The sequence below is a fragment of the Carassius carassius genome, chromosome 10 (genome assembly GCF_963082965.1).
Source record: "Carassius carassius chromosome 10, fCarCar2.1, whole genome shotgun sequence".
Lineage (NCBI taxonomy): Eukaryota > Metazoa > Chordata > Actinopteri > Cypriniformes > Cyprinidae > Carassius > Carassius carassius.
This window is the reverse complement of record NC_081764.1, coordinates 5,948,166-5,975,933: the sequence shown is the minus strand read 5'-3', so window position 1 is coordinate 5,975,933 and position 27,768 is coordinate 5,948,166. Positions and strand designations below refer to the sequence as shown.

Here is a 27,768-nt window from a genome sequence, read left to right as displayed (position 1 = left end):
CGAAGCATGCAAAATAGCTAGATTAGATTCTAAATACAAAAAATATATATATAAGGTCAAAGATAAATTTGTTTCAACTATAAGAAACATTAGATAAAGTGCAAGAATTAGCATAGTAAAAGCATGAATGATCCAATGTTGATAACTGAAAACTACTCATGCTGTCAACATCAGGAGGAGGTTAAAATGAGGTCTAAGAAAATACGTTTTTTATACTTTAGTAAAAATCTAAACATTAAGGACCTTCAAAGTGACAACTCAGAAGTGGCTCCGACATAAGTACACAGAATTTGTAACCATACACCATCAAACGAATCCATCAAAAACCCAATTACATGCCCCTTGCTGACATTTAATAATTATCAAACAGTCATAACCAATCAAAACATCCCATTATGAGTGTCAGATCTTCGCTTGAGAAAAAAAAATGCATTGTGCCATATACACACGCTCTATAAATCTTGGTTGTGATTTGTTGTTATGGAGGCTGTGTGGGATATAACACATGCAGCGGGTCCTACAGATAGCTTTGACAGTCAGAGGATAGATAAGGCTGGAATATCACTCAGCGGTGCTGCTGGCTGGCCCTAGTGCTGTGATCACACAGAGACTGAAAATGAAGAATTGATGTTAACAACACATCAATAGGCATCGCCTGTTTTCACAGTTATTTGCAAGCATTGCAGGGCAACCTTCCCAATCTTACATGCAATCCCATATGTTCTTAATGAATATTTACATAACTGCAGAGCAGTTTAAGCATCCTTTAAACTGAGGATGGAATATTCTGCCGCAGCAAGCAGGTTTTATACAGCCACTCGACTCCATTAGGCAAGTGTGAGGGGCTGGAAGAAGCTCTGTGGATGGTTGGGAGCAAAAGCTGGTGGAGGGAATGAGGCACAAGAGAATAATTTACACTCTCCTCATCACTCTCACTGCTCCAGACCCCTGTGAAATGGTCCTCCTCCCTCCCACATTCAGTGGTCTGCCCAGGATTCACTCCACATGAAAAGAAATGGTTTTCTAAAGGGGACGGCTAACACCATAACTGTATGTCCCCACTCGCTGTGTACAGTGTGCATTTGACACTGTGCTTTACTTTATGATGCAGTTTTTGTGTATCAGTGCTGACAGCGTTAACACTTTGTGGACACCAGCCATACTGAGATCGGCTGTTATGACCATAAAGTCAAACAATATTTCATCATATATACATACAATGGGCATAGAAAAGTATCACCCCCCTTTAAAATAATCATATTTTGTTGCTTTGCAGGCTGAAATGAAGATGGATACCGTTTTTGTTTTATCCAGTTGTTTTTACTCAGTGCAACTTAAAACATCCAATTGAAAGATATGACACCAACCTGTCAGAATAAAAAAAAAAAAAAAAAAAAAAGGTTCACTGAGTTGGAAAAAGGATCATATCCCAACTGAGTAAAGGCTGTAATTATAGCAAAAGATGGTTCAACAAAATACTGACGCAAGGGGCAGAATTTTTTTTCCAACTCAGTGATTCTGTTTTTTTTCCTGACATGCTAGTGTTATTTCTTTTCACTTGAATGTTATAAGTTGCACTGAAAAAATACAGCTGTATAAAACAAAAACGGTTTCTGTCTTCATTTCAGGCTGCAAAGCAACAAAATGTGATTATTTTAAAGGGGGTGATTCTTTTCTTTACCCACTGTACTGTATAGGCCTACTACACATAGGGGTCATTCATAAAATCCAGTGTTTAAGTGTTAAATAATATGCATTTGTTGTACTTCAAGGAAGTATAACAGAAATACGCTTTGGTCAGTTCAGGCACTTCATAAATATTAACTTGATTATTTATACAACAGTAGGAAAATGAAAAAGGAACATAGTAGGATGAAAATAAATCTAAACTTATCTCATGCAATTGAGAGTTAGCTTAAATGAGGGTGTGAACTTTCTTTTAAATTATTTTCAAACAAAATGAAATGTTGTAGAGTGACAGCAACCTAATATCACACAAAATACTGTATGTATTGTGTTTTTCCCAAATATAAATTGGCCACATTTATTGACAACCCTAGGAACTATTATTAAAATATATCTGAAGTACATTCTCATTCATATGTAAATTTTTTAGCACACCAGGATGAAAGTGAACATGAAACAGTCCAGCCATGACTTCTTCTTTCACAAAAAATATAAATATGATTAATTGCCTTAATAGGAAAAGGTAAAGAACTTCTGATGTGCAGCAAAATATTGTTGAGCTTCACAAAATAGCATTTCCACCATCAGGGCAATAATTAAGCATTTCTAATCAACAGAAAATATTACAACTCTGCCTGGAAGAGGACGTGTGTCACCAAAAACTCTCCAAGGAACATAGCTGGAGAATTGCAGAAAATAGTTGAGTCTTAAAAAATATATTTGGAATATATTTATTTTAAATCAAACCACAGAAAACTAACTGATACAAATAATTTATATTATGTAATCATATGATAAATTATATTTACTGTCAATATTATTTAATCATATTATTATGATTAAATAATACATACATTTTCCCAGTGATAGTGATTCCAGATTATCTTGAAAAACGTATCCCATACATTAAAGGGAAAGTTTACCCAAAATATGTCACACCAATCGGTTTGGTCAAGAAATAAGAATAACACTGTTGTATTTGTTCTGATTAAATTTCACTTGGGTTCACAGATGGTTTAGTTCACCTTCAAGCACCTAAGCTAGTTTGATGAGCGATGAAGAAAAAAAAAAACATGTTTGGGGTGGAAAATATTGATTTGGTGTTGAAATGCTGCTTTATTTCAAAGAGCGGGAGAAGTGTAAGAATATCATACAAGTGGGAATTTTTGGAAAACAATGTTATCTGTGCTTCAGCATCAGTCCTCTTTTCGGTTAAATCTGAATTCAGTTCTCCACACACCCACTCTCAGATCCATTAAGGCTCTGACTTGTGCACAGGAACCTCATCCTTCTAAGCCATTGGCCTAAAGAGTGAACAGCCTGGAAACCGTCTCAAAGTGCAATTGATCCATGCATTTCAGTGTCTCATTTACCATAAATGCATTTCTAACGTCCACCTCGTCTCGGAATGAAGGTGCCCTCGGTTCAATGAGGCATATGGAAAATTCTGAACATCAGCAAGGGAGAGACAAAACCGTCCAGACAAAACTAATTATTTAAGCTCATGAAAATGCTCTACTTAGTATGTGTTATTCTGAAGACACATAGAAATGCAAATAGTGTTGAGGTAAACCATTGGGGGAAAAAAGATGAATTCTAAGAAAAATGCTAACCATAATAAATTTGTTGCAAGCTTATGGTCTAATACTAAACCGTTTCATTTACAAAAAGTAGCTGAAACATGATTTGTAATTATGATCTAATGCAAAAACAACAACAAAAATGCAATATCACACTTTTATCCAAATGTATTTTCTTACTGTAAAAGTCCTGGTATTAATCAGTTTGTTTCATGTCCATAATTTAACCAACCTTTTTATGTTAACATATATCACATACTGTATATACCTGAAGGGGCTGAAGGGGCTGCATACTATTGTGCATTCCACTGTATGCCATTACTCCAGAACCATAACTTCTAGGAAAAGCAGGCTTAGATTGAGTAATCTTTTGAATTAGTGTAGTGGAATGCAACAACTGTCCATTTAAGCACACTTTATAGCTCATGGAAGCTGATACATTAATAAAGAATTGGGTTGTTTAACATGTGACTTCACATGCCTCATAATCCTGGACCTATGATATTTAGGATTCAGTAGAATAATAGGAAGGTTTTTATTTGATAACTACTGTAACACAAATATAGTAGGGTCCAAAAGTCTTGTTTTGTAAAAAAATCCTTCTTATTTTTATAATATAATATAATATAATATAATATAATATAATATAATATAATATAATATAATATAATATAATAAGCTACTGAGCTTTACATTTGCGTTTGAGCCCATTCGGTTGTGAAAAAGTAGCATAATTTACATATGATTTACAGTTTATCTTAATAAATATAAAAAAATTTAAAGGTGTTCTTTATAGTTGACACGTAGATGAATAATTACAGTTGTTTTTATGACTGTAAGTCATTCTCCTCAACTGCTATTGACGTTAGAAAAGTGTATACCAATATTGCATGTAACTTTAGAGACTAAAGTCTTTAAATTTGCGAATATTGACCGTACAACATCAAGCAAAAATTATGCGTTTTTTTTTTTTTTTTTTTAACTTTCTTCTGTTTTCTTTTCTCTGTGCAGGATTGCTAATGTCTTTTAACCGGGGATAGATGTCTATCCATCAATTATGAACATTCAGCCGCGAACATGAGTGCGGATAGGGGAATGGAGCAGCTGGGATGGTGCCCCCCTGGGAGATAGTGCCCTACGCAGACTGCGTACTCTGCGTATAGGGAGCAGCGGTACTGCTTAAATTGTAAAAAATATATCACAATATCACAGTTTATTACTGTATAGAACTGGCTTGATGAGCATAAGACTTATTTCAAAAATCTACAATATTATATAGAAATATAGAAATATGACATATCTATATATGTGTTTGTGTTTGTGTGTGTGTGTGTGTGTTTTATATATATATATATATATATATATTTATTTATTTATTTATTTATATATAATATCATAATATATAAAATATAATATTGTGTAATATAATACACAATTTTATTACAAATTACATAATAACTTCATCTATTGCATTAAAAAAAAAACTACTGATCCATGAAATCCAAAATTTGTATTAATAATAAATAAAATAGGGAAAGAACTTGAAAAAAGGAAAGTTCTAATAATTCAGTAACTAGTACAGAATCTTAAAATATACCTTATTAATACATAACTTTTTTTGTTTCACTATTTACCAACTGTACCAACTTGTTGAACATGTTTATTTCCATGTCTAAATTAGATATCAGATTTTCAATGCAGTCCAAGACTTTTGGACATCTCAGTATTATTTACTCTTATTTATTCAGCTGATTTGGAGTGTACATAAAGCATGTCTCAAACAATGCCACTGCCTTCTTCCGTATTCCAAGTTTTGAAGCAATAAGAAACTACACTCATAATTTTCCCTCGCTGCCTACCTGCAATGCTGCTATTATATAGTTCAATGGACCATATGCCTAACAGCAAAGTATTAAATCAGACATGACTGAGGCCAGCTGGAATCAATATCTCTCTCTTTTGCATCCTCAGAATCTACTACGAAGACTGCACCAACATAATGTGTGATTATAGCCATTGGCATTATGAAGACATTTCATTCTTACAGTTTGTGGCCATAAAAGAATGATTTGATGTATAACCATGATTTATACATTGCTTGTAATTGCTTGTTGTCTTTTTGTAGCACAACATACTGTAGGTCTCGAATCACATGCTACATAAATAAAATGCTAAATACAAAATGTTCATATGCAGTAACAAGGAATGTGAAAAAGAGAACTCCCTCACAGGGCCAATGAATCTCTGGAAGGAATGAAGCCAATGTTTTCAGACATTGAGTGTTGTGACTGGCAGTTTGCAGTTTCATTAGGAACTACATAAAATCTCAAGTCAATAAACATCAATAGCCTCAATAACCTTTAGCCTCAATAGCTGCTGTTATAAATTGCAGTACAGAGCCTATGAGATGTCAGAAGCAGGCTGAAAGTATTGGCTACCATGCAGCTTTAACAGCAGAACATAACTGTATCCCATTACCTGTTGGTTGATCCATAGATTGAACCAACCATTCAATGACATTCGAAAGATGTTCCACAAAGTTCACATCCTACAAATAAGGACATTTCATTCTGAAATTAGATAAATTCTAAAGTCTCTAGTTCGTCCATCACAAAAGCATTTGGCTTTGCCAAGTTTGGTGAGGAATGGACAGCAAAGTAAATCAAGGACGCCAGTGATTCTAGAAAATCACAACTTAAAAACACCCCACACCAATACAGCACGTACGATACCCTGAACAATTTCCCATTGATGTCTAATTCGATTTCCCCTTGCCTATGCAAGGTGCACAGACTGGTGATGCAGCAACAGAATTTTTTTTTTTAAAAGGACTTCCGGTACTGAAACTCTCATAACATTGTGAACATTGCACAATCATGACGTGTTTTAGGAAGCTTATGAGGTGCATCAAGTTCACTGCAACAGTTGTTTTCCTTTACAGAAGTAGTGTGTTCCCAGAACTCTCTTGACAGGGTGGATCGTTGTAACTCCGTCATGTGCATTGCATCAGAGATGGAGTTGTCTGTTTGGCATCTACTATTTGTTCTCTGTCTAAATCACTTAAATAACACACTCTGCCCATTATCGCATGAAGCAGCATACTATACAGAGGCTGCGGCCTAAAAGTAATTGAATTTCCCGATATAGTGAGAAGTATACATTACACACACACATCCATTTTCACAACTGCATGACCTACACAAACACACGTAAACACACACTACACACATACTGGACACACACATAGATACATATGTGATATCTTTCAGTATGAAGTCAGCAATATTTTTTTAAAGAAATTAATACTAGTGTGATACATTAATATGATACATTAAATTGATAGTGCCAGTAAAGTCATTTACATTGATTTCTATTTCATATAAATGTTGTTATTTGACTTTCTATTCATGAAAGAATATTCAGTTTCCACAAAAATATTAAACAAAACACTGATAACAAGAAATGTTTCTTAAGCATTTTTGTAGAATCATTTCTGAATCATGTGACACCAGGTGCATTTACATGGACCCTAATAATCTGATTGTATATAGGACTAGAAGCACAATCAGAATAAAAACATCACATGTAAACACGTTAATCAGATTTAATTATCCAGCTCCGATTAAAATTTTGATTGGATTTTGAGGGGTTTATTTGTTTTGTAATCCGATCAAGAGAACATGTAAACACCTGTTCTCCCAGGTGAATAAACTGTCGCGTCAATCTAAAATTCTGCTTTCACTCAGCATCTGAAATGTGGAGCAGGACAACATCCACCAGTTCACAAGACTCTCAGCAACAGACAAATGGTTTTGGGTGTGGGAAGGGGCACTTTATAAAGCAGTAAAAGTAACCAGCACTGCACAACAGTTCATGTGCTGGTCGTCACCTAATTAGGACCCAAAGTAGATAAATATTAAAGGGATACTTCACCCAAAAATGAAAGTTCTGTCATCATTTACTCACCCTCATGTCATTCCAAACCTGTATGAGTTGCTTTCTTATGTTGAACATAAAACAGTTGATGGTTCCCACTGACTTCCATAGTATTTATTTTCCTACATGAAGGTGAGTAAATGATGACAGAACTTTCATTTTTGGGAGAACTATCCCTTTAAGTATGCTTTTTAAAACAGTATGCAACATATTCATGCAGTGTGCATATGTCAAAAGATTAAATCTGATCAGAAGCTTGTGACTTATAAATGTGCATATCAAACCAATCACTTCATTTAGCTCTCATGTAAACACTTCATTCGTGTTCATCAAATCAGAATGAATTAATTCCAATGAAAGCAAAAAAAGTGTCCATGTAAACATAGCTATTGTAGACTGGAGTAATGGTTGCTGAAATTCTAGCTTTGCCATCAAATTAATAAATTTAATTTTAAAACATTCAAATAGAAAACAGTCATTTTAATATTTTTAATTGATTTTTTTTTATAATTGATATAACTGGTATATCAAGTAAAGACAGCATTGATTAGCATAAGAGATTTCTTAAAAAAAAATTATATCATCCCCCATATATAAACAAGGGGAATTTTTTTACTTTTAACCAACTGCTTTCGGTGTGACTATTTATTTTGTTATCCAATGCAAAGACAATTAATGGCTTTTTTGGGCCACAGTATGTGTGCAGTATACACATGAATATACTATGAATATACTACTATTATTTGATACCAAAACATAACATTTATTGTGGATAAATGACAGATGGGCATCCATCTACTCAGAAAGCAAGAAAACAGCTCCCATTGTTATATTTTTCATTATGGCACCCTGTCCTGACCAGTCCTCTGGTCAGTGTGTCCAGTTTGAAAGCTTGGGTAAGTGTCTGGCACTGAGATGAGGAGACAGGTAATGCTTAGATTGAGTAGGTGCCCAAGTCCCTTTTTGGACATTATTAGGGTTTTAGTGCTTTGTAGTAGAGCACGCTAATGCTCAAAAACAAAAGAGTCCATAGTCAACATCTATCTATTAAATGAACTCTTCTGGCTCAGGGAGCACCTTTAAGAGGCACTCTACATAAAAGCAATAACACACAGCTGTTTCCTCTCTCATGGTCTGACTGCAGGTTGATGGTTTCCGAGTTTTGATTTTCTCCTGAACACAGAAGTACCAGATATTTCTTTCTTTCTTTTTTGAGCTTTTCTTTCGGTTTTCCTCTTTATGTCCATCTGCTTTAATGGCTGTATGACGTGATGATGTGGTGACATGTATGTGGTCTTTTTTTGCATCAGGTAATGCTTAAAAACATGCTCTTTAAAAACAGAACAATGTGCATGAGATAAAACAACATGCCTGTGAGTAATCAGTCTGGAAACATTGTCTTAATTTAGCAGCATGCTGAAATAGATGGACGGATGCTGTGTAGAAAGGAATACAGAGATAGACCCTCAACTTTACCCTTGGTCATTTGTCTCCAACGAGATTGGAGAGAGGGAGAGTGCGAGGCAAAGAGTGCAGTCTCTAAAGGCCCTTGTTGACGGAAACAAAGGCTGTGGAGAAAGTCTCTATAATAATCCCAATACCTACCTATTTGCTGACCTCCAACAACCTCAGAAGAAAAGACTCTGATGATGGTTTTAAGTTCAGATGAGGCAAGATTCAAAGAAAAGGAGAAAATGAAACCTTCGAGAGGACATGGCTGCATCATCTTGCACAAGTGGCACATGTACTGAACTGAACAAAATCAAAACCTGTTGCCTTAGGAATTTCAAATCACCCAGACTTAATTTCCAAATAATTTCATTTGTCAATACTAATGCTGAGTTAAATAAGAGATAAACTAATGTAACTAAAGTTTTACTAAAGTAAATATTTATATAAACTGCATTTTTTCACATATTTTGTTTGTTTATATTCAAGTAAAAAGTAAAACAAGATATATACATACATACATATACATATATACTTGACTTGCTTCTGAGAATACTGCATATCTTGAATCCTATTTATTCTTACCTTGCATATGCCTCACAAAAATTTTGTTAGCATTATACTTAAGATATATAATAGTATTAAAAAAAATTCAATAAAATATTTTCAAAGATAATATAATATTTTCAAAGTAAATAAGACAAAATACTGATTTAGAAAAATACTTGCATTATTTACAAGTAAACCGTAAAACAAAGCAATACATTGATCACTTAGTGGGCTTCATTTAGACCGCAAGCATAATACACAGAGTTTTTCCCCAAAATCATAATTTCTCTCCCACCTATGTCCACTTAAGACAAACTGACTATCCTTATATTAAAACACCACCAAGTGATTTCAAGTAGTGTATCTGATGTGCACTACATGCAAACAGCTACATTACCGTGCATGTATGTGAAGATGCATATAAGCATTCGAAGCAGCCGCTTGTCAGTCAGTCAGAGAGTCAGTAGAAAGACTGGCATCTGTAAATGTTTTACTGTAGTACCGCTACTTCTGACATCCCTATGCAGTTCTGCCAGCACTATAGCAGACCAAGAAAAACCAACGTGCATTAACACAAATACTCTGACATATGGCTATACACACACAATAGAGCATAGTGAAAAAGAATCACCCCAGAACGAAGGTTATCTATCAACGTCGCTGCAGTGAGAAAATGAAAAGCTTTCATAAGGCGTCCCCTTCCGGCTGGTGCATTTGCCATTGAGTGCACTTGACAGTGTAAACAGATTTGTTGGCCAGCTTGTCTATCACCTCTCAACTAATGGGGTTGAAGAGGAATGGGAGCACCACGCAGATATTGAACAGGAGCGTTAATCTTGATTCAGCTGTCATTCCCCCAATGAGGTGTTAAATCAAAACAGATATGGCTTTCCAGTTCTAATAATAAAATAAGGAGCACAAATTCATCAGGTACCATAGTCTATTAGCTCAATCATGGGGAGTTGTTGGTGGAAAATCAGATCTACCCATCACGCAAATAATGTACGCTGCCGTCGTCTATCCTCTGCACGCTATCAGTGAACCAAGACAATCCTGTGAGCAAACAACACCAATCAGCTCAGAGAAATGGCAGTGCTGACATGCAAAAAACGTTTAAATGAACAAACAAAATAAAATAAGAGCTAAGCTTGCAATCAAATTGTATCGTCAGGAATTATGCACACATATATCAACACAACGCCTACTGGGAAACCTTTGGTACTTTTCTCACTGCCCTCTAACACTATTATCATCACCTGTGTGAGCCTGAACGTTTGCATCAAAAGAATAACTCCACTCGTCCAACAATAAAGAAGGAAGAGAGTGATACCCACTTGAGAAATAATTAATTGAATTTTTCATTTTTCTGCTTCGTATTATTTATTTATTTATACTGAATGCCAGACACTCTTTGCAATGAAGAGTGGAAAGGGCTGGTGAGTCGCACAATTTAAAAGTTTGTTACTTCAAATGAAATGAATTTGAATGAATCGCTTAAAGCCAAGTCTCTTTGCAAGCAAGGGATACCTGTACTTCTCAGCAACTAGGGGAATGCATCACACGCTCATTATGTTTTCGGTTTAATATGATTTTTAAGATTCTTGTTCAAATCTTGCACTATTAACTCTCTAACATTCTAATATAACTAATGCTCTACTAATACTAATATTCAGCAACGATACATTAAATTGAATAAAAAGAGACAGTAAAAAGTACACTAAAGACTGTTGGAATGACTGCTGAAAAGCTTTGCCATTACAGGAATAAATTACTTTTTAATAAGTTTTTAAGTGTTATTATGTTCAAATTAATAGCCATTGTGAGCAAAAAACATATTTACAAAATTCTTTCCCACCTCAAACTAGACATTTTATTTATGCACACATAAAATACTGTTCTATATATATATGTGTGTGTGTGTGTGTGTGTGTGTGTGTGTGTGTATACACTTTTTTTTTTTTTTTTTACATTTTACAATTTTTCTGTTGTTGTTTTCAAATTGATTCAAAATCAATTCAAACTGCACTGGGGATGTGGTAATATCCAATCATGATGCAGGTAAATACACTGTCACAATCTTCACAAACATATTCTAATCATATGAACATCAAAAAATATGTTTGAAATAGGTTCTGTGGTTATATTGAATTATGATTGGATGTAGGCATCTCAAAGAAGAAGGAAATTATTTGATATCAGGTATAGACAGGACCGTAAGCCTAGACTTTGTGATATTGTTTGTGCCATACAGTGAAGGGAAAAGCACAAAGTAATAGGATTGGGGGAGGGCTGGTATGCTTTGAGGGAATTGACCACCTTGACAAGCGAGGTGGAATGGAAGTCAAAGTCAATCTTAGAGCAGCTTCTCCAGCATGTCAAGTATTCTGGAGAAATCCCTGAAGGGAAGGGCACTCCAATGAGTTTTCCCAAGTTTAGTGCCAGCCACTAGCAAACAGACAGGACCACACATCCAGGCATCATTTAATTTCTGAGTTTACAGTGTTATTCCCAATGAGAAGTCCATTAGGGCATGTAGCTATAGGAGCTACAGGTTACGTGCTGAGACAGTGCTCATATAGAAGCCAGCAAAAAAAAAAATATGTGCATTATGCAACAAGTAAACAAACCGTGCAAGAAAAGAGCAAAGGGAAAACACAGAGTACACAACATTCGGAAGAGGAGATGCAGCCAGCTGCCATTACATGCAATCACTCTTGATGTGCTCCCTACTAAACAACATGAACCCTTTCTGTGTTCATTCAACATGACAGGGACTACAGGCAGATCAGTCTGTTTTGTTTTAAGAAGACATAATTCAGCCCTTGAATTAGCTATATCACCCCAGGCAGATTTGCACTAATTCACTTTTACAAGGATACACTGAAGAAAAAAAAAATGGATTCATGTGCAAAACCATCAACCAAAGCAGAGCAACCTGCTTCAATATCGTAGCATTGTGAAAATGTGGCTCATACGATTCGTCCTCATGCATGGCATATTGCATACATTTTACAAGTTGACTGCTATTGTGGGTTTGCCTCTATACATCAAAATGTTACAAACTACAAAGTAAAAAAAAAAAATACAGAAGTATCTCTTTAATTTGAGATGATTCTACTATTAAAAATAGTAACAAAAAAGTAATGGCACAATATATTAAGTGTACAGAGCTATAAAACTGACATGGCTCAGATAGTTTGTTCTCAGGCAAATTTAATAAGAAATATTTTGTTCATATTGAAATCTCAGAATCTTTCTTTTTTTCTTTTTACTGTAGACTTAGGTACCTTGGCAAATAAAAGCGCAGTTTGCACCAATTTTGAGATGTTCACATAGCAAGGCAAGGCAAGGAAAGTTTATTTATATAACACATTTCGTACACAATGGTAATTCAAAGTGCTTTACATAAAAGAAAGTAAAATAGTAATGAAGAAAAACAATAACAAGAATAAAACAAGCAATTTGAAAACTTTTAAAATTATTAAAACTGTACTTATTTAAAATGAATTTAAAACAGTACGAAAATGATTTTACATAAAATTAAATAAAAAAAAACAGTGAAAATATATATTGCAATCAGTTCGGACATTGCACAGTGCTCATTCAATAAATGCACAGCTAAACAGATGAGTTTTAAGTCTAGATTTAAATGTGACCAGTGTTTTAGCACATCTGATCTGTTCTGGAAGCTGATTCCAGCTGCGGGCGGCATAGTAACTAAAGGAGGACTCCCCTTGTTTTGTGTGAACCCTTGGTATTTATAACTGACTCGATCCTAATGATCTGAGTGCTCTGTTAGGTTTATATTCAGTGAGCATATCTGCAATATATTTCGGTCCTAGGTCATTTAGTGACTTATATATGAGTAAAAGTACTTTAAAATCAATCCTAAATGTAACTGGAAGCCAGTGTAAGGACCTGAGGACTGGTGTGATATGCTCAGATTTTCTGGTTCTAGTCAGAATCCTGGCAGCAGCGTTCTGGATTAGCTGCAGCTGTCTAATGGTCTTTTTGGGAAGGCCGGTGAGGAGCCCATTACAATAGTCCACCCTGCTGGTGATGAAGGCATGAACTAGTTTCTCCAAGTCTTGGCTGGAAACAAAAGATCTAATTCTTGCTATGTTTTTTAAATGATAGTATGCTGATTTAGTTACTGCTTTGACATGACTATTGAAACTAAGGTCTGTCTCCAGAATCACACCAAGATTCCTGACTTGATTTTTAGTTGTTTGACCCCTAGAGTTAAGGTATGCATTCACCTTGAACACTTCATCTTTGTTTCCAAATGCAATGACTTCAGTTTTTTCCTTGTTTAACTGAAGAAAGTTCTGGCACATCCAACTATTAATTTCATCAATGCATTGGCAAAGGGAGTCAATTGGGCTGTAGTCATTTGGAGATAAGGCTAGGTAAATCTGGGTATCATCAGCATAGCTGTGATAGGCAATTTGGTTCTTTCTCATTATTTGACTTAGGGGAAGCATATACAGGCTAAACAAGAACGGTGCAAGAATTGACCCTTGTGGGACTCCGCATGTCATGGACGTCCACTTAGACTTATGCTCTCCTAGACTCACATAATAGCCTCTCCCTTCTAAGTATGACCTGAACCATTTGAGTACCATCCCAGAAAGCCCGACCCAGTTTTCCAGTCTCTCTAGTAGTATGTTATGATCGACAGTGTCAAACGCAGCACTGAGATCTAGCAATACCAGCACCGATGTTTTGCCAGAGTCACAATTTAAGCGAATATCATTTATTATCTTAATGAGTGCTGTCTCTGTGCTGTGATGCGGTCGAAAACCAGATTGAAAATTGTCCAGGTATCCATTTGAGTGTAAGTATTTGTTCAGCTGATTAAAAACTACCTTTTCTATAATTTTACCTATAAAAGGAAGATTAGATATTGGTCTAAAATTGCTCAAAATGGTGTTATCGAGATTGCTCTTTTTCAGGAGGGGCTTAACAACTGCATTTTTTAAGGAGTTTGGAAATGTCCCAGAAAGAAGTGAGGCGTTCACCACTTCTAAAAGATCTGCTTCTAAGCAGTTAAACACATTTTTGAAAAAAGATGTGGGAAGTGTGTCAAGATAGCAGGTTGACGATTTTAGGTGCTGCACTATGTCTTCCAGAATTTTGCTATCAATTGCTTCAAAAATCGACATAGTATCTTTTTTATATTGTGGCCTAATCTGTCTGACCTCTGCATTACTTGAGGATGTGCTAATCGCCTTCCTGATATTGATGATCTTCTCAGAAAAGAAGGATGCAAACTCATTGCATTTGCTGTCTGATAGCATTTCACTGGGAATCGGACTTGGGGGGTTTGTCAGTCTCTCAACAGTGGCAAAAAGAGTACGAGTGTTATTTAAGTTACTGTTTATAAGGTTTGAGAAGAAATTCTGTCTAGCTGTGGCTAGTTTCACATTAAAAGCATGAAGGCTGTCTTTGTAGATGCTATAGTGAATTTCAAGTTTTGTCTTCCTCCACATCCGCTCTGCTTTTCTGCATTGTCTTTTCATAGTCTGAAGTGCTGTTGATCTTCTCCAAACTGATTTCTGTCTGTTTGTTTTCTTTCTGATTATTATTGGAGCAATATCATCAATAACATTCTTAACTTTTGAGTTGAATGAATCAAGGAGAGTATCAACAGAGTCTGCAGAAATGCTTGGTGTTAAAGATATAGCCTCCATAAATAGTACACTTGTGTTCTCGTTAATACATCTCCTTCTGACAGAGACCGATCTAGATTCAGTTGTAGCAGACAACAAAATTACAAAGAAAATACAGAAATGATCAGATAGTGCTATGTCCTTAATAACAATGGATGAAATGTTTAGACTCCTACTGATGATTAAGTCTAGAGTGTGTCCACCTTTGTGTGTGGGTCCATGCACATGCTGAGTCAAGTCAAAAGTGTTTAGAACCGTTAACATTTCTTTTGTAGTTTTGTTTTCTGAATTATCTATGTGAATATTAAAATCCCCTGCAATAGCAAAACAGACAAACTCTGAGGAAATCATTGATAACATTTCTGTGACCTCTTCAACAAAGGCTGGAGAGTATTTTGGAGGCCTGTAAATAATAATAAACAGAATGCGTGGAGCACCTTTCAGCACAATCCCTAGATATTCAAAAGACAAGTACTGACCAAATGACACTTGTTTGCATTGATAGACATCTTTAAATATAGCAGCTACACCCCCACCTCTCCTAACAGTCCTAGCAGCAGAATACAGTTATATATTTGAGTGCTTAATGCAGTTATATTCATAACCGGTCTAGCCATTTATGGAAACTTACAACCACATTCAATAACCAAACTCGCATTTTCTGGATTCATAGCCATATATTCACGAACACCTACTGTGTGAACAGAACCATGAGTCATCAGTACGTCATACTTACAAAGACAGCCATGTTGCGTTTTTATGTGTGGTTCTGGTAACTAATAGAGGTGTCAAAATAAGCTGAGTGTCACGTGAAAGATCCAGTCAGTGTCTTCCACCGATGCCAATCTCCTTGATTTTTTTGTGTGTCATCTACACTCAGGTATGAAAGTTGGTGTTAGTTCATTGACGTGCACCTAGAACAGACATGTGTATTAGTACAATTCATGAATGAATTTTTCATTTTAATTTTGGTACCAAATCAACTAGGCTAGTTCATTGATCAGGATCGGTTTAAAAGAACAATTCTAATTCGTTCTTAGAGTTTAACTAATGGACAACGCATTCACCTTTTGTACTCCATGAAAAATAACAATATATTAGTTTGTAATAAGGGTAAGTAAATTACTTCATTTACATTTTTGGATGAACAGTTCCTTTAAATAACATACAATCAGGGTATAAAATATTGTACCAGTGGCATCTTTAATGGTCAGAGTTGGGGCTAACACAAAAATTTCTAATGCCTTACACATTAATTCAAAAACCCTCAGACGAGAAACCAGTGGGAACCTCTGAATAGGAAATTATGTTAAATTTGTCACTCCAATTCCTTGCAAAAGAGTATTAGTTTGTGAGGTGGTAGAAACATGATCACACGCTGGGTAGGTGTAATTGAAAAATGGAGGTGCTCTTAGACGGAGAGCAATTACGATGTAACCCTCTTTGAGATGGAAGGCAATGTCAAAATTGAACCTCTAAGCAAGCTACTCAAATGATGGCAAGTTTGCTTCAGAAATCAAAGAGACCCAGTGTGGTATTTTTCTGCCAATGGGTAAAGGCCCCATCTGTCACACTGGAAGAGAGACTATTTATGTGCCATAACCTATAGTGAAAAGAAAGCAAATGAAAGTAAATGGAGGCCTGTTGAAAGCATTTGAATTTTTGAATCCGTGAAAGTTCATATATCACACATTTTTACACAAATCACAAATCACAAATTTCCAGCACTCTAAACAAACAAAAAGATATAGAGACTAAAACTTAAACTTGTTAATATCAGTCCCTGAGATCTACCATCTCAAAAAAAAAACACACACACAAACCAGAAATTTTATGAAAAGCTTCAATGCTTCAGATAATAATGTGGATCAATTGCAATTTTCCAAGTCTATAGGCCTAGCAATTATCATTGTCTGGGGTAAATTCTATGACTCATTTTAAATGTCAACATTTTGCTTGCTGGCATCTGTTCTCTCGTGAACCATGCTAGAAAATCTGTAACACCACTTCTTGATTGATAAGCAAAAGTCTATGTAGCTTAGCATATGTGATTTGAGTAAATAATAATTAATTTTCCATAAATGCATAGCAGTGTTTCTCTGAAAATTAAATAAGAATCACATTGGATTACAAACTTAAAGATTAAGTGGGTAATTACTATTGTTTTATTTTTATTTATTTTTATTTTGTTGTTGTTGTTGTCAAAAATACATTCTCTAATCTTTCCTGACTAATACAAACCAAGACACCCAGATATATACCTTTAATAGGTTGACTTCCCCTGAAAAAATAAAATAAAATACTGTGATGCTATGAAAACATTTTTCAGTGAAACTGAGCATCTCATTCACCCAGCAACACTAGTTTTATGGCTTAAGAATCAGTTGTGGCTATCCTCTTGTTTTAACCAATGACAGACAGGGAAAGTGTTCGGCAAACTTGTTGAAAAACAGTTTCATCCTGTCGCCAAAGAAATTACACACTTCACCTTTAGGGTTTAAATGCTGAGAGATTACCTCACTGAAACAAACAGGTGAACCGTGCTGGAAGATTTAATTGCTTTTATCAGTTTCTCTTTGAAAATGACTCTTTTTTTCATCAGCCGTGTTTTTTGAAGTTACTTGGTGAGAGCAGTCAGGTCAGAATCCTAGGCAGAAAAACTTAAGAACACAAAGAAACGAAAAAAATAGAGCAATATGTCAGACATTTGAGTGTAAACAGACAGTGAGACAGCAGTGTCAACAGGCCAATTTAAGAGTGAGTGTTAACAATTGTTATAGTGAACCTTCCCTGGCTCTCTGAAACTCTTTATAAGTCACTGGCGCTAAAACAATCAAACAACCAGACAGAAAACACAACCACTGAGAGAGTTTATATCATGAATTGACTGTCCTCCTCAAAGTGTCTGGTTGGGAATAGGGTTTAAAATGGGGGTGTAAAAATCTGCAGAAAATTACATTGCCCTCCAGTTTAATAGCTAAATTATAGGCGCAGCTACAAACCATGTGGCATAAACATTCACAGTCTGCTGAAAGCACAACAACATTGACCAGTGATGTACGTGAATACAAAACTCAGTGCAAGCAGGCAATAGTTGTTGTAATTAATTAAGGCTAATTATCACCCTGAAAATGTTTTGAAACCATTGACTTTTTTGGATTGAAAGTAAAGATCTTCTGTTAATGTCAACGTGAACTGCAATTCGCAAACCATGCATTTGTGAGTTAAATAGGATGTTAATCAAGAAACAAATGTTGGGTGGTGCCAGATTTTATGTATTGGGCATTGAATAGATTGCAAAAACCGGTCTTGGATGTCATTGGTGACGAGGGACTGAAAAATATGAAGGTGAAAAACGTATTACATTCTGAGATTTGTTTTGCCTTTGAACCATGAACAATAGGATCAGGAATGTGGATTAGGAAAGTACATGTAGGGATACATTTAGATTTTTATGTTGACTTCAACACTAAAAATAAATAAATAAAATAAAGTAAAATAACTATGCCATGTTTTGAGTCAATGATGTACATACATTTGGACAATTTTATACCTAAAATTAAATAGTTTGCTATTGTTTAATACCATAGCTGTGAACCCAGGGGAAAAAAATATATAAATTAATAAATAAATCAATTCTGATGGTCTGCCATCACATATATTTTTAACACACTGTTTGTATTATTACTAAGATAGTGGGGTAGTTTTGCTTTATAGCCATTAAAGTTAGTAATAGCTAGAACATTATCAGTGCTGGTTAACATTTCACAAATCCAGAATTCTTTGAATAGTTTTATTTCACATCTATTTGGCACAGAAAAATCGGTGATTAATCTAAAACAAGCTTCCATTTGATATTAACAATAAAAGATGGCAAGAGGATGTGGCTGTAACATTTATGACAGTTGTGAGTCTGACTGAGCAACCTTCTTGTTAGATAAATTATGCTGGCAAATTTCACAAAACTCCAAACAAGAGTTGCTTTTTCTTTCTTACTCCAGCCTGTGCTCTGAATGTGCTGTCGGATTTTTCAATACATAGATGTTGAGGAAGGGTAATTTGTTGCTTCTAGCTACTGTTATGTAATGCTGATGTGAAATATTAATCATGAAAAGCTCAGGACTGCCAAATCTATGCTAGGCAAAGTGCTTTTTGTTAACCCCCTAAACTGCATGCAGGTGGCAGACCTTACATCTTGAGCAGGGTTTTCTTGCAAGAGTTTTCTTTCTCCCTGGTGCTTGTGTGTGTGTGTGTGTGTGTGTGTGTGTGTGTGTGTGTGTGTGTGTGTGTGTGTGTGTGTGTGTGTGTGTGTGTGTGTGTGTGTGTGTGTGTGTGTGTGTGTGTGTGTGTGTGTGAGAGAGAGAGAGAGAGAGAGAGAGAGAGAGAGGTGATGGGAGATGGTTGAGTTTGTGTATGCATGTGCATTTGCATATGCGATGCAAGTATGCATTTTTCCTGTTTCTCAGTGCTTCGGATTCCATAATTGAAGACTAGCGAAACGCAAGCAAAAAGCCAATAACTGCATCTGGTCAGAGAGCATGTTAAATTCAGTGAGAATGTCGGGAGCAAAAAATGCTTTTTGCTGATGCACAAATTCTTTTACTGCCTTGGGTAAGCATACATCAGTTCTTTGAGCAGATGTGGCAGATATTTACAGTTTTCACAGTTTTTCACTGTTGGATTTTTCATTGTCTCATTCTACAAGTTAAATCATTATGCCAGTAGGAGGTGACATACATCATTGAGGCGGTCTCATTTCAGAAAAGCAACCATTAAAAATGACTGATATTCGTCGTGAGGCATAATTACTGTAATGTAGTGTAATGTTTTTTGTTTTTTCTGAAATAAACAATTTTGGTGGCTTATCTGGCTGAAAAATGCAAAATCTGGAGGGCACAGCCTTAGAAATTAGACAGATCAAGAGAATTTATTAATGATAAAGAAATTCCCATTTCTTTAGTGGAGAAAAAAAGTAACAAAAAAAAAAGTAACTGGCTGTATTTTGTTTAAAATAGAACTTAAGTTTTTGTTTTATGAACTGCTGTATAAAAGCAGTATCACTTTTACACTAGCCATTATCTAAAAATACAGTTTTTAGCACAAGTTCATCTAAAGAAAACAATTTCATATAAAAGTTTTCAGATTTTATCTTGAAAACCAGCTGTGGCAATTTCACTCTTTCCCATTTAAGTAGATCAGAACTGTACCCTCCATCACCTAACATGCTGCAGAGGACCAAATTGCCTTAAAGGAACTTTGTATGTACCACAGTACTGAATGATTACATACCCTGGTACTTCAAAGAAGACCATAATATCACTACGGTACATGCCCAAAATACCATGGTAATAATACCATGGTGCATTTTTTTGTCAGCTAAGACTCACAGTCTAATTCAACATTTCTCAGTCAAATGAAAACATCCCTCTTACCAGTCCTTTTTTACACATTGTACTTTGATAGTCAAAGCTGAAGCCATTATCAAAGTGGATTATAAAAAGATTACATCAGCTTCAACTTCAACTCAGGCTTCCAGTAAAATGGCTCTGTATGTATTGCAATGACTAGAAGGAACTGAAGCATTTATGCATTGAGTGCATGACAGTGCAGTGAGGTGCATCTTCATTTACCACAGCTGAGGTGGGCAAGGCTAAGACAGCTGTAGTATGCACTTCTGATCTAAAGATCAGTGTGTAGTTGATCTGAAAATCCTAAGAAGGTTTGCACAAAAGCGCTCAGTGAATTTATGAGCAAACGAGCTCCACCCGCAGCGAGGACTCCCCAGTTGCCCAGTCACTGCACCTGCTGCCTTTGTTTCTCAATAACGGCAGTGTTTTTGCTGTGGGCTTTAAATGGACTTATATCAGCACTCATGCTCGAGGCCTGTCATCTCCACGCACCGCTGTGGAGTTTCCTCTGCCTGCGCTCTGTCTTTGATCACAACTCTCTGATGAATGGCACAATGTAGTCAGCATTTCAGAGGGAAAATATATTTTAATATATATACGTTGGGCATCTGTCTTTGGGTGGCCTAGCTGAGGAATGAATGAGAATCGACCTTGCTGACCCCAGGTCAGTGCTATTCTGAGCTAAACATGGAGTCCTGCATTATTCATATACTTGCTTTATGAACCTATGTAAATCTGATCTCCATACTCAAATTTTTCCCCTGCAAAAGGGAGAGATATTTGATCACTTAGGCTGAAGACTACATAAACGGATGCATGCAGAGGGTCCTAAAGAGCATCTTTAATGGTTAGCCTTGAACTATACTAATTCTTATTTTCATGTTGATGTTCACAATTCGCAGATTCAATTAACAATTAATGCATTACATTTACAAAATATGCTACAATACATCATGCTAAACCCATAATCCACATTTACTATCTGAATCCCATATTGAATGTTGACTGAATCGTGGGTACAAAACTATTTTATTTGCATATTCAGATTCTCCCCCGAGGTGATCATCAAAGTGTGAAAGTGTGCTGTTAAACATTCATCAAGATGAAGAATTACCCACCTCCATAACAATGTGAACATAACACTGAAAAGAATCAGATCTTGGAGACTGGAAGTGTTGCATCCTAATTTAGAAATCTATTTAGCCCAACTTCATCCATTTAATGCAGTAAATATTCTGTTAACATTTGTTTGGAAATAGAATGTGTTTACATTATCAGATAGGAGCCTTGCAATTTGCACAGAATGAGTTGAGGAATGCTACTGACTTTGTTTGGTCATGGCCAAGTGGATGTAAGAATCCCTAGATTGCTTTCTTATTAATTATACATTCACTGGGACAATGCTATCCACTCTGCTTACCAAAAAGAAGAAGACCAAATGGCTTCAGCATTCAGCTGGTCTTCAGCATATGTTTTGTTTTTGAAGCTGATCTGGTGGTACTTAACTTAACACAGCAAGACCTCTATGATCTGGAAGATCAACATCTACATGGCTTAAGGTTTGCAACATTTCTAATTTAGATTTTTTTTTTATTGTTTTCTTTTATCCATGTGTTATGTCTTTTTTTTTGTTAAAATGCGTTTCAATTTAGTCAACAGGCTATTTTTGTTTTGTCATCATCATCAAACTCAAGCCATTTTATTCTGACTGAAACGAATGAAATCGTAAATCTTGAATCTTGACGAATAAAAATCGTAAATCTTGAATCTTGAAATCTTGAAATGGAAACTGTAACAGATCAAACTTTAACAAATAATAAAATAAATAAAAGTAAAAAAACAGTATTTAATCAATAATTTATTATATCAAATATGTATATTCATTGTTTATTATTTTATGTTTAATAATAATTTATTCCTTTATAATACAAAAGCTTTCAGAACTGTCATTCCTTTCATCAGTAAATTCTTTGATTTACTAGGTCAGCACAAAACCAGCCTGGACCAGCATGAAAATGAAGTTAGAACTGGGAAGCAGGCGAGTAAATCATGGCCAAGTTCAATCCAAATCCTCACAAAAAAAATAAACAAATATAAAAATTAAAATAATGATTATGCTGTTTACCTTAAACAGGCGGAGTATATTAGCCACCATTATAGACACGGAACTGGACGATGCTCCAATGACGCCCACCACCCTTTCTGGCTTGGTAATGATGGGCGATCCTCCACCTTGGCACTTCACATCTGTGCCGTCCTTTTCAATGAGGGCTTGGACAAAAGTGAGAGACTGCTCCAGAGCATGTGTGTCCCGTGAGCATGTGTCCAGAATGCGGGCGCCCAGGGTGATATTTGGGAGCAGTTCATGGTCATTGTTGATGCGATCCAGAGCAAAAAGCATAGCTTCCAGACGATGGATTCCCTTTTCCTTTTTTAGCTCACCGCAGGGTTTGCCCTCGTGACCCCGGGCGTGAACTGGAAACAGTCCGCCCAATGAAATGTCTCCATCAATCCGGATAGAGTTTAGATGCGTGTGGCCTGGACCTTTGGGCTTCGCAGCCAAAGCAGTCAGGAAGAGGTAGAGAAGAACCAATGCTGAGGCCTGACAGTGACAGTTGGTCCAACCAACTATTTTGCTCATGGCTGAAGACATTGTAGCAAGCCGGTTTCAACCAAAGCGTCTTTATTTTTTGAGTTGAGTTGACAGGTCAATGGAGACACCCTTTGACAGGGCACAATCTTTTAAAGTTCATAGTTATGTCATGTAGCAATAGATTTGTAATTGAATGGAATGCTCATCAATTCTGCATCAATCCTCTTTATCTCTTGTCAGGGAACTTCCTCTAGAGTCCTTTGCTGAGATTAAAGGTTAACCATATGTCTTTGGTCCCTTGCTCCCTCTAGGTTTCCAATCGTACCTGTCTCCTAGTGGAGGGGGTTGGGGGTCTTATGCTGTGAACACAAAGCTTTACCAACCTGGGAGCCTTCCTGAAAAAAAAGATAGGAAAAAAAGGAATGAGTAAGCACCACAGAAAGGCAATACAGTCAGATGATTCTATATCAGAATGGGCATTGCAGCACTCATGTTCTTTTCCTGAAACTTTCCTTTCCAGCATCCTACTGAAAACAGCTTCTTACTGAAAACCCACTTGTTTTTTCTCACATGCTCCCCCTCCTTTCCTCTCTATAGTTTGAATTTAAAACGTTGCTATGGGCTCCCAAGGTCGAGACAAATATGCTTTGGCTCCCACATTTCTCTTTTCAACATCCTGAATGAAGGAGCTGCATTCCAATGAAGAGCTCCTATCCAGTGAGAGAGCATTATCTATGTAATGTGCTGTTTTCGTTTCCCCCCCATCTGAAATGACAAGGCACTGATAAAGAAAATGAGTTTGGTTGATGAAAATTGTTCTGCACACACCATATACTGACAAAAGGCAGACCCTTTAATATTTTGCCACAATGGACAACACAAGATATTTAAGTTCTTGGAATTAATTGTTATTTAAGTAACCTCGGGGTCATTAATTACTTTAAGAAATGAGATTTAAATTGTATGACACTGATCTTGCTCTGGGTTGAGTTGCTTTAAACAACTTTGACAGTCGCTGTTATCATTACTCCCCTAATTGTTGCCTAATTGGGTTCAAATTTACATACTGGAATATTCCATTAGGTTTCTGTGTTTTCAGTATGCATGTGCATATATTTGAGTTGCTGAGTCTTTTGAACAGAAATTTTGCTTTGAGGGCGAGTGGCAAATACACCAAATTAATCTAGACATATTTTTTATGCCTACACGTTATCATGCACCATCATGATTCACTGCTTGACGTTTTCACCTCCTCCAGCACACTGAAGATATATTTTCTCTGCTATTCCATAAGAATCTATTATTTTGGCAGAGTTATACATAGCTTTAAAATCTCCATTTATTTTGCTTTTTATGTACAGTACTGCATATTTTTAAATGATCACGAAATGTACAGTTAAGGTCTTGGATACTTCCATAAAAATACTGTGCATGTCTTTAAACATGGATGCAGTTTAAGCAATTATTTTTAACTCTTGATCCCAGCCAAGCTTTTTTGGCACTGTTTGGTTCACCTCACTTATTTACAAGGTGATAGAAATTCTCTTTTATTCTTTGGTAAGTCTTACTGACCTGCTCTCATTCTATTTTTTTTCCCTCTCTTCCCACCTCCTCCCCTATTATTGCACTATAATATATGGCTCCACACTTCTCCTCCAGTGCACAGGCACTTCAAAGAATTACAACAGGGCCTCTGCAGTGACTCTGAAATGCTTTTTCAATGTTGGCAAATGTGCTTTAATATCAAAGAGTGAACTGGGGAATCCTTCCTCTGGGAAAAGAAGTTCGTGTGAGAGACCACGGTAAGGCTTGAAGCACATGTTCCACTCTCCCACGCTCTCAGCTAAGAGAAACATTGCCAAACACGTGAGAGATGGAACACAGCCTAGATTAAAAGGTGTTTTTCTTGAATGATTTACCTTTGAGTGTTCTAAACAGTGTTGGGGAGTAACTAAGTAAAAGTAGCAATGTTCCAAACTCAACTATTTTTTTCAGTATTATAGCTTTTTCCAGAATTGCAGCACTCCACCCCCCACCCCAACCCCCTTTATGTTCAGCTTGAATATAGCTTAAGTTTAGTAGCTACAGCACGAAGTAACTTCCCCAACACTAGTTATTAATAAACTCCCTTTGAATTTTTAAGGCGATGCCATGCTTGTTAGATGGCTGTTGACCCATATGAAGCAGTCAGCATGATCTGCGATCATTGCTGTGATTTGCGGGGAGTGTCAGCCCTACCACAGAAGTTAATTTAATTCATTAGTTAAAGTTAATTGACACTGCATGGCTGTCTGAGGATGTAATGGAGATATAATAAGTGCTGAGTTTATATCAGCAATAGGCTTGGAAACGATAGTGGATACCAGCAATTACACTTTTTTTTTTATTTGACGTTATTTTCAGTTATTTCAGATCTGGAGTGCTAGAAACAGTTTGCTGTATTAATTAGAATATTCAGAATTATTGAAATGTTGAAACTTGATTTGAAGTTCACATCTGATATACTTTTAATTACTTTGGAGCACAAAGTAAATATCAAATTATATAGGTATGGTAATGGTTATCTACACACATAAACACAAAGTGGGTTTCCATGTTTTATGGGGACATTCCATAGGTGTAATGTTTTTTTCTACTATACAAACTGTATTTTCTGTCCCCTTACCCTAACCTACCCATCACTTAAAACTTTCGGCATTTTTACATTTTCAAAAAACTTCATTCTGTATGATTTAGAAGCTTTGGGTTTCTCACTGGAGATCAAGAAAAATGTTACTGGTATTACTTTATTGTGGGGACATTTGGTCCTCATAATGTAGGGAATACTAGCTCTGTCGCAATAATAAATCTATCGACTTATTACACTATACAGTATATGTACATGACCTCAATTTTTGGTGATTCAATATATTGCCCATTATATTTAAATAAAAAATTAATGTCACCTTGTTTTTTGCATTCCACTTGCGCTAGTGTCTTTTGCAGATTTTCGAACATGACGCGGTGTAGTCAGTGAGAGTTCAAATGCTTCTACAAAAAAAAAAAAAAAAACCTTTTCAGCACTCAAGCTAAAGCACTGCCACAATCCTACAAATGAGTCAACAACCAGGTGCATGCTGGATAATACACCACAGATCAGATACAATGTTAATGTTGACGACAAACAAAAGAATTACATGCAAAAAAAAATAAAAATACAGCACAGCAATAATATTTAGTTGTTCTAAGTGCACTTATTAAAAGTTATTTCCATTTTCAGCAACCCTAGAGCACTCTACTCTTAATAACAATCCAAGGGTGTGCAAGCGCTAGTATGCATACTGTAGAATACCAACCTTTAGTCTGCAGGATGCCCAAGGGAGCCTCCACTTAGCAACAGGCTAATAAATCTTCTCTGGTGCAGTGTGCCGCAGAGAAATGGTATTGTTCCTCATATCCTATCTGATAACATACTCAAGTGTGTGCTCAAGGAAATATTAGCTATGGCAATTATAAATAGCACTAATGAGATATTATCTGTTTCTTATATCTTATATCAGACTCCACCTACAGAAAACTCTTAACCCATTTAATCCCAAAATTTTCCCAGATATGAAAATATCCAAATGATGTGTCATTAGTAACCCTTTGAAATAATCAATAATAATTGCTTAAAATTATTTTGGAAAAGTGTGTGAAAAAAATTTGTTTTATGTTCGGTCACAATTGTGACCGGTGGGATAATGTGTGTACTGAAATAACATATTTAGTCATAAAAATGATTAGATATCTTAACCCAGCTATTTTAAACTGTTTGATCACATTCTAGGGTTACTATTATGCGTAAGAAACTTATGCAACATTGATAGGAACACTGAGATTTAAAAAAATGTGTATATATTTTTTCAAAATGTTTACTTTTTTGTCAAATATAACATATATTTTTTTATATTAATGCTTAGAGTATTACAACATCATTATTGTACATTTTTTTTCATTTAGTGCAATATTTTGTCACTGAAACATTTTATTGTCATTTTCACTAGCAACTGCAATTAGATTTATATTGTATATTTAAGTTCACTGTTATACCACTGGTCACTATTGTGACCATCAGCATGTTTACTCATTCTATGACAACATTCAACAAAACTAAATATATGTGAATGCATATATTTATACTAGACATCCTAAAGATCACGTGTACCAAAAATCTTTGTCATAGATTTATGTTAAGACACTTTACTAGCCTTTAGTTTTAGAGCTTTGATGGAGCCATCATCTTCTCCAGGTGCAAACAGGAAGTAAACTGCTCTGGTCATGTGACAATTTGCATTAATCATGTGAAACTGCACATATTTAATTGAGACCCTTTATTTTTTCCATATTTGCAGAAAGTAAACTAAAACATCAGTCAGTAAGGTTTTTAGAGCTTTATAAATGAAAACCTTTTTTACGGTCACTATTGTGACCGGTGGAATTTAACGGGTTAAAGCTAAGCCATTGCTGCTGTGAAAGGACAATTACTTATCATGCACTGCAAAATTAGAAGCACAAATTGCAGTCTCACTGGGAATGTTTTTACGGCGTACATATTCTTGATAAAATAAACCCATCTGCACAGTCTTGGGGAATATCACGTGCAAATAAGGCTGCAGAATTTGGATCACACCGCGCCCACACGTGCCATTCACAGCTTTCTTTTTTATAGTACCTCCTTTCTCGGCTTCTTTAAGCATGTTGGGCTGACACCATTCAGTCAGTTAGAGCTGTAATTGATCTTAAAGGAATAATCTCTTTCCCATCTCTTCTAGAAACAGGAGAGATGTGGGCCACAATGGCAGGAGGTGCCATGGAAGAGCTCTTTTTTCTGAGAATATATCTTTGTAAGAAGACTGAAGGTGACATAGAGGGTT

The 27,768-nt window shown here is 35.9% G+C and overlaps 1 protein-coding gene across 1 annotated transcript in view; it reads right to left on the bottom strand.

The window, feature by feature from the left end:
• LOC132151620 (metabotropic glutamate receptor 4-like) overlaps positions 1–27,768 on the bottom strand; it is a 172,210-nt gene that overhangs the window by 103,924 nt on the left and 40,518 nt on the right. The window contains exon 2 of the mRNA XM_059559861.1: positions 22,406–23,268. Within this exon, the coding sequence (XP_059415844.1) occupies positions 22,406–22,933 (528 nt within the window). The 5' untranslated portion in view covers positions 22,934–23,268. The remainder of the gene's footprint in view (positions 1–22,405; positions 23,269–27,768) is intronic.